Source organism: Diabrotica virgifera, chromosome 5, assembly GCF_917563875.1.
Source record: "Diabrotica virgifera virgifera chromosome 5, PGI_DIABVI_V3a".
NCBI classification, from domain to species: Eukaryota; Metazoa; Arthropoda; class Insecta; order Coleoptera; family Chrysomelidae; genus Diabrotica; species Diabrotica virgifera.
Genome location: NC_065447.1, coordinates 120,200,976 through 120,217,138, shown reverse-complemented (window position 1 = coordinate 120,217,138; position 16,163 = coordinate 120,200,976). Strand labels below are relative to the sequence as shown.

General features: G+C 30.1%; 1 protein-coding gene across 1 annotated transcript in view; it reads left to right on the top strand.

Annotated features, from left to right (window-relative positions):
• The window catches only part of LOC126884317 (peroxidase-like), a 276,223-nt gene that overhangs the window by 131,869 nt on the left and 128,191 nt on the right, over positions 1-16,163 (top strand). Inside the window, exons 2-3 of the mRNA XM_050650256.1 lie at positions 8,631-8,803; positions 15,336-15,547. Of these exons, the coding sequence (XP_050506213.1) occupies positions 8,649-8,803; positions 15,336-15,547 (367 nt within the window). The 5' untranslated portion in view covers positions 8,631-8,648. The remainder of the gene's footprint in view (positions 1-8,630; positions 8,804-15,335; positions 15,548-16,163) is intronic.

Here is a 16,163-nt window from a genome sequence, read left to right as displayed (position 1 = left end):
AGGATGCTTCAAAGTGTATTTTTCCAAAGTATGAACTAATAAAAATATAAATCCACTGGGACCTAATTTCCATAAGGTTTATGCGGGGTACTTTGAGAGTAAGAAACTCATAAATCCTATAAAAACCTTCAATATGGCGTTCGCTGAATATGTCTATCCTTATTGGTTGCTTAGAAAATTGCAAAATAAATCATAAATTATGAGTTTTTATAAATATTCATACCTTATGTAAAAAATTAACTTACATAGAACCTTATTATTACACGTAATGCTGAGACTTCTGGTGCTTAAATCATACCCTAAATTTTAAAGCAATTGGTCAAATAGTTTAAAATGTATTTAATTTGTTTATCCCAAATTAATTTTTTTTTGTAACACTATAAGTCAGAAAATGATGAAGTTACAGTAATACTTTGGATAGTTTATGAAAGAAGGTTATTACTATTAATTTAAGGTGATACAGTAGCGATCAACAGGTAGCCAAAACGCGTTCCAAGATTGAGGCTGTAATTTTGAATATTTTTTCGAGATATATTGAAAACCTTTGAACACCCTCATATTTTATCATAAATATATTTTTATTATATTATATTACACTGTAAACGAAATTATTGATAACGTTTAATTAGGTACATAAATTGTTCCGTAGCTGCACCTCAAACTGCTTGAAAGTTTAAAGGAGCTTATTGTTTAAGTTTTCATGTTTCCTCAATTAGATCGTACATTGCTCTGCAGGTAAGGCTGGTGTGTATATCTATATTCTACACATACAGTAACCGACACCCTACTAGATACATAGGACCATTGATCTATTACAGTTAGGTCTGGATCCCGCGTATGAAAAAAAAGTTGATTAATAGCAAGCTGAAAATTTTTTAATAGCTTAAGAGGAAACAGTAGCGATCAACAGGTAGCAAAATTGCGTTCCAAGATTGCGGCTGTAATTTTGAATATTTTTTCGAGATATTTGGCACACGTATTCGTAATATAATAAAGAATGGCGGTACAGAGCCCAATTTGAAAAATATATTAATATGTGGAAATTACTCTGTATTTAAATACAATAGATATTAAAAAAACGAGCCTGTACCGCCATTAAGAAGAACAAAAAAATAAACTTTCTTCAAATAAACTTTTTTATCCGATGCCTAGATTTTGTGTCATTTTGGAACTACTAATGAAATAAAAAATTTTAGTAGTTCCAAAATGACACAAAATCTAGGATCGGATAAAAAAGTTTATTTGAAGAAAGTGTTTTTTTTTCTTCTTAATGGCGGTACAGGCTCGTTTTTTTAATATTGTATTTAATTACAGAGTAATTTCCACATATTAATATATTTTTCAAATTGGGCTCTGTACCGCCATTCTTTATTATATTACGAATATGTGTGCCAAATATCTCGAAAAAATATTCAAAATTACAGCCGCAATCTTGGAACGCGTTTTCGCTACCTGTTGATCACTACTGTTTCCTCTGAATAAAAAAAATGACAAAAAATAATTCTAAATATTGCAAAATTATTTTGCAAGAACATGTGAAATTAAAAACGGTGGGGGGGGGGCTAACTTGGTCCCTAGTTGTCCCAGAACAATTGTTTTTCTTTCTAAATGTGTATAAAAATTCAGTCTTTCTAAATATGAAAAAATAATTTTGCTACGGGTAACGGTTACAAAATTATTCAAATTGTTTATAAGTAAGTGTGATTTGTCTTTAAAAAGACAACCACATGCAATGATGACAGAGAAAACCTCATGATAATATCCCTAAAGTATTTGGTCTTAAATTCAGTTTACTCTCAAAATTAATAACAAACTCTGATTTTATATGTATGTAATTTTAAAATATAAATAATATTAGTAATAAATAAATATATAAATAATAATAAAAAATATAAATGATGAATCTTCGATATGGTATTGACTTACTAATCGTAGTATTTCCTTTCTACTAATTTCCTCTTTTAATATGGATAACTACATCCTACTGTATTTCCGAAGAATTTGCGACACAGTTAATAATTGCATTTCACATAATTAGAGCCGCTTCTTTGATTTTGCCCTTTTTAACATTTGATTATTTTAGGACCATACTTGAATCTTTCCACTGAACTATACGTAGGTACGTTCAATATTGTCCCATGCATGTTTACATATTTGAGATCTATCTAATTCTCTAGTTTTAAAATAACACTGATGTTCAGTTATAATTGTAATATGTTTGGAGCTTGTGTCATATGTTGTATAATCTGTGTATAATATTAATATACACGGATTATACAACATATGACAGAAGCTCTAAACAAATGACTGTGAATGAAAAGCCCTATTCTAACGTGTAACGTTAGAATAAGGTCCGGTTTCACCATCACCAAATAAATCAGTGAATAGTTAGTTATTCGTCGATTAAAATTTATTAGACGTTTATATTTTTATATTTTGTTTCATAATAATTTTGATAATTTAAAGTAAAACTGGCGAATTTACTTTCCTAAAATTATTTATAGCCAGATTATCTTGCCAATTTATTCGAAGGGTAAGTATTTATTTGATATGATAAATTACTAAAATAAGTCTTATTGTGACGTTATTAAAATGGAGAAATGTCAGTTTATTGGTCGAATACCTTTATTCATAGAATAAACTACTATTTGTCGTTGGTGAAACCGGCCCTAAGTAAACTTAAATTTAACATTTTGAACATAATTTATTCTTGCAACGTCCTAATTTTTATATAAGTGTTTTATCTGACGGAATAAATAATAATCAACTGTTTCTTGCTATACATGGATTACATCTTTATTAGCAACATTTATAAGTCATTGCCCGTATATATTTCCTCTGTGATACAGTTTACTATAACAAACATTATCTGCAATGCGGTAATACCATATACAGTTTAAGTACTATACTGAAGTAAACAGTGAAAGGTGTGGATTTAACAATTATAATTCAATGTTTGTAACTATTGCACCAGATGCATGCTTAATGTTTATACGCTTAATTTAACATTCGACATGAACATACAAAATAGTGGAAGTATTTATTGTTGATACGGATCGAAAGGTGTACTATTACACTATAATATTGTTTATTAAATAAGCACGTCTGTGACATCAAGATCAAAAGTAGAGCTTAGGGATGGGAAAAACCTATCGGTTATAACCTAAAACCGGTTTTTTTACTTCGCAATAACCGGTTTTGTCGGTTGTTTTTTTGTCACGATTATAACCGGTTTTTCTTTTTAATGTAATAACCGGTGAAAAACCGGATAAGTTACCTTAGATAATAAAACCTTAATAGTTACCAGATAAAAAATAAATAATAAATTCCGAGAAAAATATTGTTTGTTTAAATTCATCAATAATTCTTGATTTGTTTAATGTTTAATATTCGTTAATGACTCTCACGCTCACTGAAATATATGTTTAAGAAATGTGATAGGCTGTACTAGCTATTTTGATGAATTTGAGAATAAGCACGTCATGTTTGCTGAATTGGGGATCCTATTAGAAACATTATTATAATTTATGTATATTAAAAGCAATATCAATCAGCTGTCTGCTGTGCAGAATGTGAAGTCATAGTTGTATTATTTATACATAATTATAATAAATGCTAGGTATACCTACACAAACGACCCTGTGGAATCCCTTAAAAAAATGAAAAAATAAATAGTTTTGTGTATCTTGTATAAAATGTGATTTTTTTCGGAAATATAACAAATTTGAAAAACATTTAAGACAATAATACATCCAGTTCAGAATTTTAACAATGACTCATTATTTGTTTTTACTAGTTTTACTATTTTTGATGTTACATTTTTGTTTTTATAATTCATATTATACACATATAGACGTTATAGTCTTATTTACTTCATATTTATTACGTTTATATTCTTATAAATATGTAAGTACCTAATTTCACTACTTTTGCATTTTTCAGTTATTTGGTATTATGTGGACCCGAAACTTTCATTGGGTTAGTTTATTATTATAAAGGGTGTAACAAAAAGGTAGGTCATAAATAAAATCACATATTCTGGGACCAAAAATAGATCGATTTAACCTAATTTACCTTAGTACAAATGTGCACTTAAAAAAGTTACAGCTCTTTGAAGTTACCAAATGAAAATTGATTTTTTTTTTATATATCGAAAACTGTGAGATTTTATATAGAAATATACATATGGAGTATCACAAACTAAAGTGCAATGTAAATGTGACGTTGTAACTTATTGGGGCAGTCAATGATAAGATTAGGACAGTCAATGAGGGCATTTGGTTCCGAATTCCATCCTACTACATCGATTTACTTGATATTTTCACAGTAAGTAGGGAATAGCTCAAGAAACAAAGTCTACCCTATGCCGATGTGCGCTTTTATCTTGGGGGTGGCTCCCACCCCTTCTCGTGGGTGAAAAATGTTTTGATTAAAATAGCCACGGAAAAGGCTAGAGAACCTAATTTTAAGCAAAAACTATTCTATAATTATTTTTTGAAAACGCAATACTTTTTGAGTTATTCGTGGTTGAAAATTGGTCATTTTCAATGAAAAATTACACCTTTTCGGACGGATTTTTGCGAATACCTTAAAAACTATGCATCTAACAAAAAAAATTGTATAAAATATTTCTGTAATTTATAAAAAACAAAGAGATTTGTTCATTCATAAATCTTCTAGTTAAAATACAAAGAGGGATATGATAGATAAGAAGAGTTTGTTTTTTTTTCTGCATGCTCAAATCGGTGTATTAAACTTGAAATAACAGAGAAACTGTTGATTTTATGTGTATAACGATACTAATAACTTTTGTAGGGCTTGAAATTACCTTTAAAATGAGAAATATTAATGGTCGATCAAACTAAGCGATATATTCTGCAAAAAGTTGATGACTAATGTATTTTAAGAAGAAATGAGAAGTATATTTAACCTCTCATCCATCAGAATTCAAATACATCATTTTCCTTCTACAATACTTTTTATTATAGTGTTATTTCTATGTTCAAAAAGTTGGACTGGATTAAAATGAATGGTTTTTGAAAAAATAAGATCAAATTATAGAGCGCATTTTTAAAGTTTCTTAAAAATCTTCCTTTCTTCATGTAACTCGACAAAGATAAGAGATACGAAAAAAATATTACATACAAAAATGTAGGGCTTTTTCAGATAAAAATTTCTGTTTTATTTTTTATTACTTTATCTCTTATCATTTTCAAGTTACATGGGGAAAAAGGAAGATTTTTTAGAAAATTTAAAAAATGCTCTCTTGAATTTGACCTTTTTTTTTTAACCATTCATTTTAAACCCGTCCAACTTTTTGAACATAGAAATAACACTATAATAAAAGGTATTGCGGAAGGAAAACGATGCATTTGAATTTTGGTGGATGGGGGTTAAAATTACTTCTCATTTTTTCTTGAAATACATTAGTTGTCAATTTTGTTTGCAGCATATCTCGCTTAGTTTTAATGTGATGGACTTTTAATATAGCTCATTGTAAAGTTCTTTTTAAGCACTACAAAAGGTATTAGTAGCATTATACACCTAAAATCGACCGTTTCTCTGTTATTTCAAGTTAAATACACCAATTTGAGAATGTACCAATAAACAAACTATTTTCACCTACCATATCTCTTTTTGTATTATAACTAGAAGATTTATGAAGGCAAGTGTCTCTTTGTTTTTTTATAACCTACAAAAATGTTTAATATAGTTTTTTTAGTTAGATGCATAGTTTTTAAGGTATTCGCAAAAAAACCGTTAGAAAGGGTATTATGTTTCAATGAAAATGGCCAATTTTCAACCACGAATATCTCAAAAAGTATTGAGTTTTCAAAAAAAATTATAGAACAGTTTTTGCTTAGTTTCTCTAGCGAATTCCGGGGTATTTTTAACCAAAAATCTTTCCACCCCTGGGAAGGGGTGGGAACCACCCCCAAGATAAAAGCACACATCGGCATAGGGTAGACTTTGAATTAGGAGATAAGTAGAGGCTACGCCCAAAATTTCATTAAAATCCGTGCAGTAGGATAGAATTCGGAGGTAATATGCTATTCTTGCTCCCATTGACTGGCGTATATTGGGTATTGAATATTGATTCCAAAAACCGAAAACCGGTTTTTGGAATAACCGGTTTTTTTGACCGGTTATACCGCCAAGTTAAACCGTAAGTTATTAAAACCGGTTTAACCGAAAACCGGTGTTTTGTTCAACAACCGCCATCCCTAGTAGAGCTTGCAAAAATATTTACAAAAAATCAGGAACTAAACAGTTTGCATTCAAGAAATTGTCATGTCGACGTTCAAAGACAATTTTTCAGAAAAGGTGACGAGTTTCATTCGGAGAGTTTCAAACTTCCAAATCAAAGGCCAGAAACCAGAGGGAAATTTAATTGGGCCCAAAATATTAGGCGACAAGAACGATTATAGCAAAGCTCTGACTGGCTATTATAAGGAACTGAAAAGCATAAGACGAGAATCGTGGAGAAAGCACTGCGAGGAGATAAAACACACTGCAGAAATAATAAGACTCTTTAAAGTTTTCTTCAAGGACTCTCAGATAAATATACCTTCACTGCAAAAGACAACTCTTTATACAGTTGTAGACTCGCCAGGAAAATGATTATAAATGAAGGACATATTCGGACAACTTTATCTATATATACATGTCATGTAAGTGAACTATTTGATGAAGTCATCAGAAGTACAACAGATATTTGTTGAATATGAAACAGCAGAACTACTAAATTGGTAAGTGGGTCATTCCAATGTAGTAAATAAGTACTTATTGATTATTTTTAAAATGAGTATTTATTTTATTCATTAATTTTAATAACTTATTATTAAAAGTTAATAATACCTGCTTTTTTATCTAATGAGTTCTTAAAAATGTCAATAGGTTTAATTTCAAAATTAAAGCCATTAAATTGTTTGCAAAAAAATTGGAGTGAGCCATTAAACTTAGTTTTTGTGCTCTTCAAGTATGCAAACTGATTTTGAAAATTTAAATCTGGAGGATGTTATTTCAGGGTCACAACAACTTTATAATGTTTTGTTAATGCGGACTTAGATTTCATGTGTTTATTAGTTGGGTCGTTTCGGTTCTAATTGAGACATATATGTATATCAAATCCACAAGGAAAAGGTTTTCCTGTAGCTGGCTGTATAGGTACCTACCATATATCACAAAAAACAAGTAAAATCCTTTATAAAAAAATGTGATGTAGCCCTTTTTAGGGAGTTTTAATAAATTAATATATGTACCTTTTATAAAGGATTTTATTTGTTTTTATATATACAGTGAGCACGTAAAGGTTGGAATAAATTCATTTTCTCGAGAATGGACGATTTTGAAAAAAATTCCCGAAACAGGTCAATTTTTATTTTTAAATTGCGACTTTTTGGCATATATATCATACTAGTGACGTCACCCATCTGGGCGTGATGACGTCATCTACGATTTTTTAAATGAGAATAGGGGTCGTGTGATAGCTCATTTGAAAGGTAATTCAATTCTGTATTCAGTAATAAACATAATTATTTAGACAGGGTGTCCAAAAATTTTTTTGAATTAAATTTATTGACATAAAAAAAAGAATGTGTGTAATTTATTTAACTCAAAATACATTTTATTCCTATCAGAAAACAGGAAATAATGTTTATTTAACAAATAAATATTGTTTTTTTGCTTAAATTCAGTATAAAGCAGCCACCTACCTTCTTCTTGACAGTTTGAACATTTAATTTAAGCGAAAAGCAATGATTATTTTTCAAATAAACATTTTTTCTGTTTTCTGAGAAAAGTAAAATGTATTTTGAATTAAATAAATTACTTGTATTCTTTTTATGTCAGTAAATTTAATCCAAAAATTTTCTTTGGACACCCTGTATAAATATTTATGTTAATAGTTATATTACTGAATAGAGAATTGAATTACCTTTCAAATGAGCTATCACACGACCCCTGTTCCCATTTAAAAAGATCATCAATGACGTCATCACGCCCAGATGGGTGACGTCACTAGTATGATATATATGCCAAAAGTCCTAATTTAAAAATAAAAATCGACCTGTTTCGGGATTTTTTTCCAAAATCATCCATTCTCGAGAAAATGAATTTATTCCAACCTTTACGTTCTCACTGTATGTATCAAATATCAAAAAAATATACAAGATGATTTTAAAGTAATGGATTCAGGACAAAATGGACAAAATCTATCAACCACCCTGTAACCAGGTTATAAAAATCGATGCGGCAATAAATGTAGTATATCTAGAACCGCCTCAGTGACCTCTATTCAACATTCAAGTATTTCGGTTTCCCCAAGATACACCCTGTATAAATTATGGTTTACTGTAACTAGTGTTATCGATAAATAAATTAATATAAGTGTAAATAAAAGAAAATAAAAATTGAATAAAATAGGTGATAAGTTTATTTATTCAGTTCATTAATTAATTAAGAGACTGTTAAAATTACAATAAGTTTAATTTCCCATATTAAAACAACACGATACAAGATTCTTTCCGAAGTTATTTTTTTTAGTGAAGAATATATTAAGACAAAAAAAGTTATAAAGACATCAATAATATATATGTAGATTTAAAATTGTCAAATATATTTTGTTACAGGTAGTGAATTAATCCAAGATGGCGCTGACAATTATTGCCAGCTTCCTTGTTCAACTAGTGTTCAGCTCTGTTAGTGCACTACATCCTTCCTATAATATATTTCTCCAACAACCTTCACTTACCAATACAATTCAAAATATACCAGTCTCTTATCATTCATCTGGAGTTTCTGGGTAAGTCATAAAAATAGTTAATCTTAATATAAAGAACCAAATGATATTAGTTTTAAGTCAAAATTATTTAATGCATTTAAATTAAATTAACCTGTTAAATGTCTACGGAAAAATTCGGAAATGAAAAAAAGTTATTAGATGTAGGTATTATGATAGATTCAAGAATTCAGATGTAAACTTTGGGTTGACAACTATAAATTTACCTCCGCTACGTACCGCCGAAATAGGTTGATTTTTAAAAGTAGTTTTCCAATTTTGGATAACTGCAACTGTGATGACGTCACTTCCCTATCGCCACTCATTTATTGTTCTTTAATTAGGATCCTATATTTTTTTCTGTCAAAATTATTCAAATTTCACAAAACTGAACTAAAACTAAAAAATTAAAAACAGCAATATATCATTATTTACTTCCATCTTCGATATGTAACGTAGTATACCGTCATTTAATTTTAATCTATTTGTCCTTTGTCCAGTGTGTGTATATTATATGTTAAATTTTTCTACCATTACTTATTAATCAAATATTCATGGCATTCCAGAATACCTTCCTAATATGACGAAATGTCACTGATATGGCCCCTATTTCGGCAAGATTAAATAAATCCAGAGCTCAATATCTGCCTTTTATTTAAATAAAATTTATATCACTATTTCTCTACTAAGTTAGTATTTATAATGTTTGATATACAATGTGTTACACACTTTTGTTTCTTCTGTTAAAAAGGCTTGAAAAGGATCAACCAATTTTTTTAATTTTAGCACCTTGTATATCAAAAACTACTAACTTTAGAGCGATAGTGATACATTTTATTGAGTGATCCATATTGTCGTTTTTTAGAATTATATTATTAGTCCAGTAAATGAATGGGAAATACGGCGATATCCTGTCATTTTCAGGGTCAACCGAATTGCATGAAAAATTGGCTTCAGGTTGTACTTACCCTCCACTTCAAAGTTGAACTTGTGCCGTTGGTTGCTTTTACTTGTAGGGTAACAGTCATCCCTTCTCGGAGGTGAAAAAACTCTCGTTTAAAATAAGTCCGGAAATGGATAAACTGACTAATTCTAATCAACTTTCGTTCTATAGATTTTTTTTATATAACTCAATACTTTTCGAGTTATATGCGATTAAAAATGTTTATTTTTCGTAAAAAAAACACGTTTTCAGGTGGTTTTTCGCAAATAATTCAAAAACTGATTATTTTAACGAATAAAAAAATATTCTTAGCAAAAATGTAGCACAGAAAAAAAATGAAAAAGGTATGTATTCGTGAAGCCTACAAACGCAGCAAAAACAAAGTTGTAGCTCATAAAAAATGCGTTTTTATTCGTCAAATTCCAAATTGAATATTTCAACGTAAAATAACTAAAAAATGATGAATCACTTTTCTGGAAAAACCCATTAAAATTTTTTAAAGTGTTTAAAACCAGCTTTATTTTTATTTTTTTTATTAAAGTGTTTAGCATTAAAACTAAGTGAGTTACACTCAAAATAAAGTTGTCCCCCTTTTTTTAGCTAAAAAAAATCGTGAAAATCTGCCACTGTTTAGCTGCCCAAATGAAATTAATCGTTGCAGCTTTACAAATAATTTACATTACTGATGTATTTTTTATACCGGGTGTCCACTTATATTTTCCCCCATTTTAACTACCTATAACTTCTAAACGGCTCAAGATAGAAACATGCGGTTTTCGCTGAAATGTTTTATTTTAGTAAAAGTTTTGTATGAATAGATTGAGTCTTTTATATCGCTTTCAATTACAAAATAAAAATTGCGGATTTTTGAAAAAAACTTTGTTGACTTTTTTTTAATGGAACACCCAGTATATTTTTTTGTAAATTGAAAGAACGATCATTCACCTATCCAGCGATATAAAGTTTTTTAAAATCGGTTGTCAAATCACTGAGTAATTAATTTTTAAAATGAGAGGTGCAACGTGGATATCACATACCTAAATAACATAGCTAAGCAAATTGATATTATATTATGTTTCCACATTGCATCTCTCATTTTAAAAATTAATTGCTCAATAATTTGACAACCGATTTAAAAAAAAGTATATCGCTGGATAGGAAAATGACCATTTTTTCAAGCTACAAAAAAATATACTGGGTGTTTTAATAAAAAAAGTCAGCAACGTTTTTTTTTCAAAAATCCGCCATTTCTTATTTAAAAGCCACATGAAAAATAGACATTTACACAAAAACTTGAAAAAACGTTCATTTGCCTATCTAGCGATATAAAAATGTTTAAAATCGGTTGCCAAATGACTGAGCAATTAATTTTTAAAATGAGAGATGCAATGTGGAAATCACATAACATAATATCAATTTGCTTAGTTAGAGAGTTGCACCTCTCATTTTAAAAATTAATTACTCAGTCATTTGATGACCGATTTTAAAAAACTTTATATCGCTGGATAGGTGAATGACCTTTCTTTCCATTTTCAAAAAAATATACTGGGTGTTCCATTAAAAAAAGTCAACAACGGTTTTTTCAAAAATCCACCATTTTTTTCCTATTTGAAAGCAATATAAAAAATTTAATCCATTCAGACAAAACTTTTACTAAAATAAAACATTTCAGTGAAAACCGCATATTTCTATCTTGAGCCGTTTAGAAGTTATAGGCAGTTAAAATGGGGAAAATATAAGTGGACAGCCGGTATAATCTGTAAATTTCACCAGTTTAAAGTGCTTATTTTTGAAAGGGTTATAATTAAAAGAGCTTGAACGAGTCACTAATCACGAGCGTATGCCAACTTTGAACCGCCATATCTTAACCACTTTTTATCTTACAGAAAAACAAAATGAAACTACCATAATAAGTATTTATAAAAGTAAAACCTACATTTTTTTTCTCTTTGAGATTTTTCGTATCACTAGTATTTTTTAGGTTATTTTGAAAACAACAGCATTTTTCCAGAGTTTTTAGAGTACTTACCTTTTTTTTACTATAAAACCAAATTTCTTTAAAAATAAGCATTTTGAGCCGGTCAAACTTACAGATTTTATAAAGAATACACATACATATAAAGTAAATGGTAAAACGGTAACGATTAATTTTATTTAGGGTGCTAAATAGGGGAAGATTTTCACAAATTTTTTTATCCAAAAAAAAGGGACCAACCATATTTTGAGTGTAATTCGTTTAGTTTCAATGCTAAAAACTTAAGCAAAAAAATACTAGAACATAAAAATAAAGCTTTTTCTAAACATTTTAAAAAAATTTTCGGGAAAATTGCTTAATTTTTTGGTTATTTCACATTGAAATATTCTATTTGGAATTCGACGAATAATAACGTATATTTCATGAGCTACAACTTTGCTTTTACTGGGCTTATAGAATTAATTTATACACCATTTTTTTCGCTTTTTTATGAGCTAGATTTTTGCTAAATATATTTTTTCGATAAAATATTTACTTTTTGAGTTATTTGCGCCAAACCGCCTGAAAACGTGGTTTTTCTATCGAAAAATAAACATTTTCAATCGCAAATAACTCCAAAAGTATTGGCTTCCAAAAAAAACTCTATAGAACGAAAGTTGCTTAGAAATAGTCAGTTTATCCGTTTCCGGACTTATTTTAAACGCGCGTTTTGCACCCTCGCGAAGGGATGATTGTCACCCCCCCCCTCCCCAAGTAAAAGCAACCAACGGTACAAGTTCAACTTTGAAGTGGAGGGTAAGTAGAACCTAAATCCAAATTTTCATGCAATTCGGAGTTGACCCTAAAAATTTCACTCCAAAACGGTCAGTTACTGGGCTATATCTCCTTGATTTTGATAAACAAAGTACCTATAGGTTTTTATTTAAAAAACAAATGGATCTCGTCATCACGAATACATGGTAACATCATCACAGTCACGGTATCGGCAATCTCCCTTTATTCCGAGGTTCTTTAGGCAAGCCGCACACCAAAGAAACATGAAACATGAAACGTGAAACATGTTTCATGAAAATAAAACACTGTTAAACAAATCTCAAAGTCCGCCTACCAATGAAACGAGTGTGATTCATGCTCATGACACATTTTTATTTTCGGAGAGTTTCATAAATGGCCAGACGTATATTTGTTTAGCAGTGTTTTATTTCCATGAAACGTAATTTACGTTTCATGTTTCTTTGATGTGCGGCCTAATTATTTAATCAGTTTTTAGTTACAATTACATTATTATAATAAAAATGATAATTAAAACGTAATATTTATTTATGATATGTGTTAAAAGTACACGTTTAAGGCACGCATGTGAAAGTTTGGAGTGCTAAAAATTGCATTTTTAACACGGTTGTAGAAAAAGTATTTTTAAAGTTAAAAATGTATAAACATTTTCAATGTTTAATTTATTTACTCTATTTGGAGTAAGTAGGAAACCTTCTCGTTGAGATGTGAATTATAAATTGTAAAATTCTCTCATCTTCCTATAGTCTTGGCATCCGTATGGCTTGTATTTTTGGAAGCCTCGGAAGTTGTTACCAGAGAAAGTTCCCACTGTTTTCAATCTGATGGGAGGTAGAATAATATTTTAATGTTTTATGTGTTATTAGATTTGGAACTTAATCTTTTTATTTTTAAAGTATATTTTGAGTCATATCAACGTATAAAGTAAGGTCTCGTTTTATGCGGTGGATACGTTCTTCAGAAAACCGCATATAAAAAAATTGCATAAAAAAAGACTTTACTTGCATTGAAAAAGTAGGGATACGTTCCGTAGTTTTCTAAAATTACATAAAATGGTGGACGTTTGCCCACCAAAAATTGTGTCTTTGATGTTTTTTTTCTTCATGGGGCCAAATAAAATTTTTAAAAGAAATTAAAAACGCAGACTAACGATATTGAGATTGCAAAAACCTCTTCTAATGGAACATACCTAAAATTTTACGACACTAAATGTTTCAATCCAGAAACCAAATGTGCTGTTTATTATACGGCAACTTGAAATCAGCCACATTTAAATTTAATTTCAAAACAATTACAGGTTATATAGGTCTGGATCCCGCGTATAAAAACAGTTGATTAATAGCAAGCTGAAAATTTGTTAATACCTTAAGGGTGTCTAGTCGGACAAACTTTGATATACGGGAACACTGAAACAGGGGAGGTTTTAATTATAGAACAGGTTAAAAATTTGGAACAGTCAGACCACGGAAACGCCACATGTATTTTGTCCGACAGAACTTCCCATTGATTTGTTACCCTTTCATTAAACTCTCATGCAAAAATCAGACTGCTATTTATCACCTGTTGTAATTCCTGTCATTTGACATGTTCTACGTGTTTCACTCATTAAATTGCCCATTTGGTGATAAATAGCAGCCTGATTTTTGCAATAAAGTTTAATGAAAGGGTAACAAATCAATTGGAAGTTCTGTCGGACAAGATACATGTGACGTTTTCGTGGTATGACCGTTCCAAATTTTTAACCTGTTCCACAATTAAAACTTCCCCTGTCCCAGTGTTCCCATATATCAAAGTTTGTCCGACTAGACACCGTTGAGCTATTAACTAATTTTCAGCTTGCTATTAATCAACTTTTTTTTATACGCGGGATCCAGACCTAATACCTTTCAATGCGAAATTCAGATTGATATAATAGCTGCATGGTACATCATGTAACAAGGGGAATACCCGAATTTCAAACTCTCAGACTACTGGATGGGAATAGTTAATATTAATTATACTAATTGTGAATAATAGACATTTTTGAATGAAATACCAACCGCATAACTTCAAAATCGCATAAAACTAATCCGCATAAAAAGAGACCTTACTGTACATCATTATTCGTTGGTCATATACAGTGTGTCAATTTGAAAAGTTGCCACCCCCTATAATTTGGTCCCTATATAAAATCTAAAAATGTGCAAAAACACGTCAAATTTATTTGTGAGGGGGACATTTTGTAGACCAGTTTTCAACTAAATTACATCAACCCTATAGCGGCGGCGGGAACAACCCCTAGAATCTTTAATGGAAAGGGGGGTTGAGTGATACCTCATTTTGAAGGTCATTAAATTACCTTTTCAAAAATACCACATGCCTTATATTTCTTTTCAGGACTTTTGGAAAAATCTTGGACTCAATACTCTAAAAAATTTTGGAGTTCTGAACTCGATATTTAATTATTAAAATTAATTATAAATAAATTAAAATTACTGAAAAGAAATATAATGTATGTGGTATTTTTGAAAATGTAATCGAACGACCTTTAAAATGAGGTATCACTCAACCCCCCTTTCCATTAAAGATTTTGGGGGTTGTGTCCGCCCCCGCTAGAGGGTTAGTGTAATTTAGTTGAAAACTAGTCCCCCTAAAATGTCCCCCTCACAAATAAATTTGACGTGTTTTTGTATATTTTTAGATTTTCTATAGGGACCAAATTATCGGGGTGGCAACTTTTTAAATTGACACCCTATATACGTATTTCTTAACTGTTTAATTATTTATTTAGAGTAATATTATATTATTAATTCAATTATATAAATAAAATTGTTTATTTATTGTTCAATATTACTTGTATGTTTTAGTGGCAATAGTTACTTTGGAAATTTTGTACGTCCCACGTTTCCTGCCCAGCCAACCCCTGATCCATCCACCTTAGGTTGTGGAACACCACCAGCGTCCTGCCCGAATACAAGATACAGATCTTACGATGGTTCCTGCAACAACTTAAGAAATCCTATTCTTGGAACTCCAAATACTCCCTACACTAGATTATTGCCTCAAAATTATGGAGATGGTAAGTTAAGTGGATACATCATCATCATCATTTTCATTTCCTTTGTCTCTAAGCGAGATCTGTTTTGTTTATTACATAAGTTTTGGTCTTTTTATCTTACCAACATCAATCCTCTTCATATACATGTCTTGTCTAGGGCTCCACCTAGAAAAATGTATAACCATTTAAGAAGGGAAGTTCCATTCTTTTAACATCCGATGTTTAATAGTTTGACTAACATTTTGGTGTTTGTAGTCAATAATATGAGTGCTTTCTAATGTCCGTATTTTGTACAACTAAGTGTCATTATACGACAAAAAAAAATGTTAAGTTCATACTTACTACTTAATAATATGTACTCAGTATAACCTCGGCATAGAGAAATTTTAGGTACCTAATGCAGAACCGGCAAATTTTAGAAAATATTGCAAGAGTTACTTTGGATTACTATTCAGTGAATACATTGATAGTTGTGATTTCATAACAATATCATATTATGTATCTTAAATCTTCTAAAGCCCTATGCCTATCCGAGGTCCACCTGTCTCGTCTAAATGCTCTGATCGACCCCTGAGCGTCAAATTGTGTCCTAGTCTAATATCCCAAATTATATTGAAAAAAAGACAATGAAAAATAA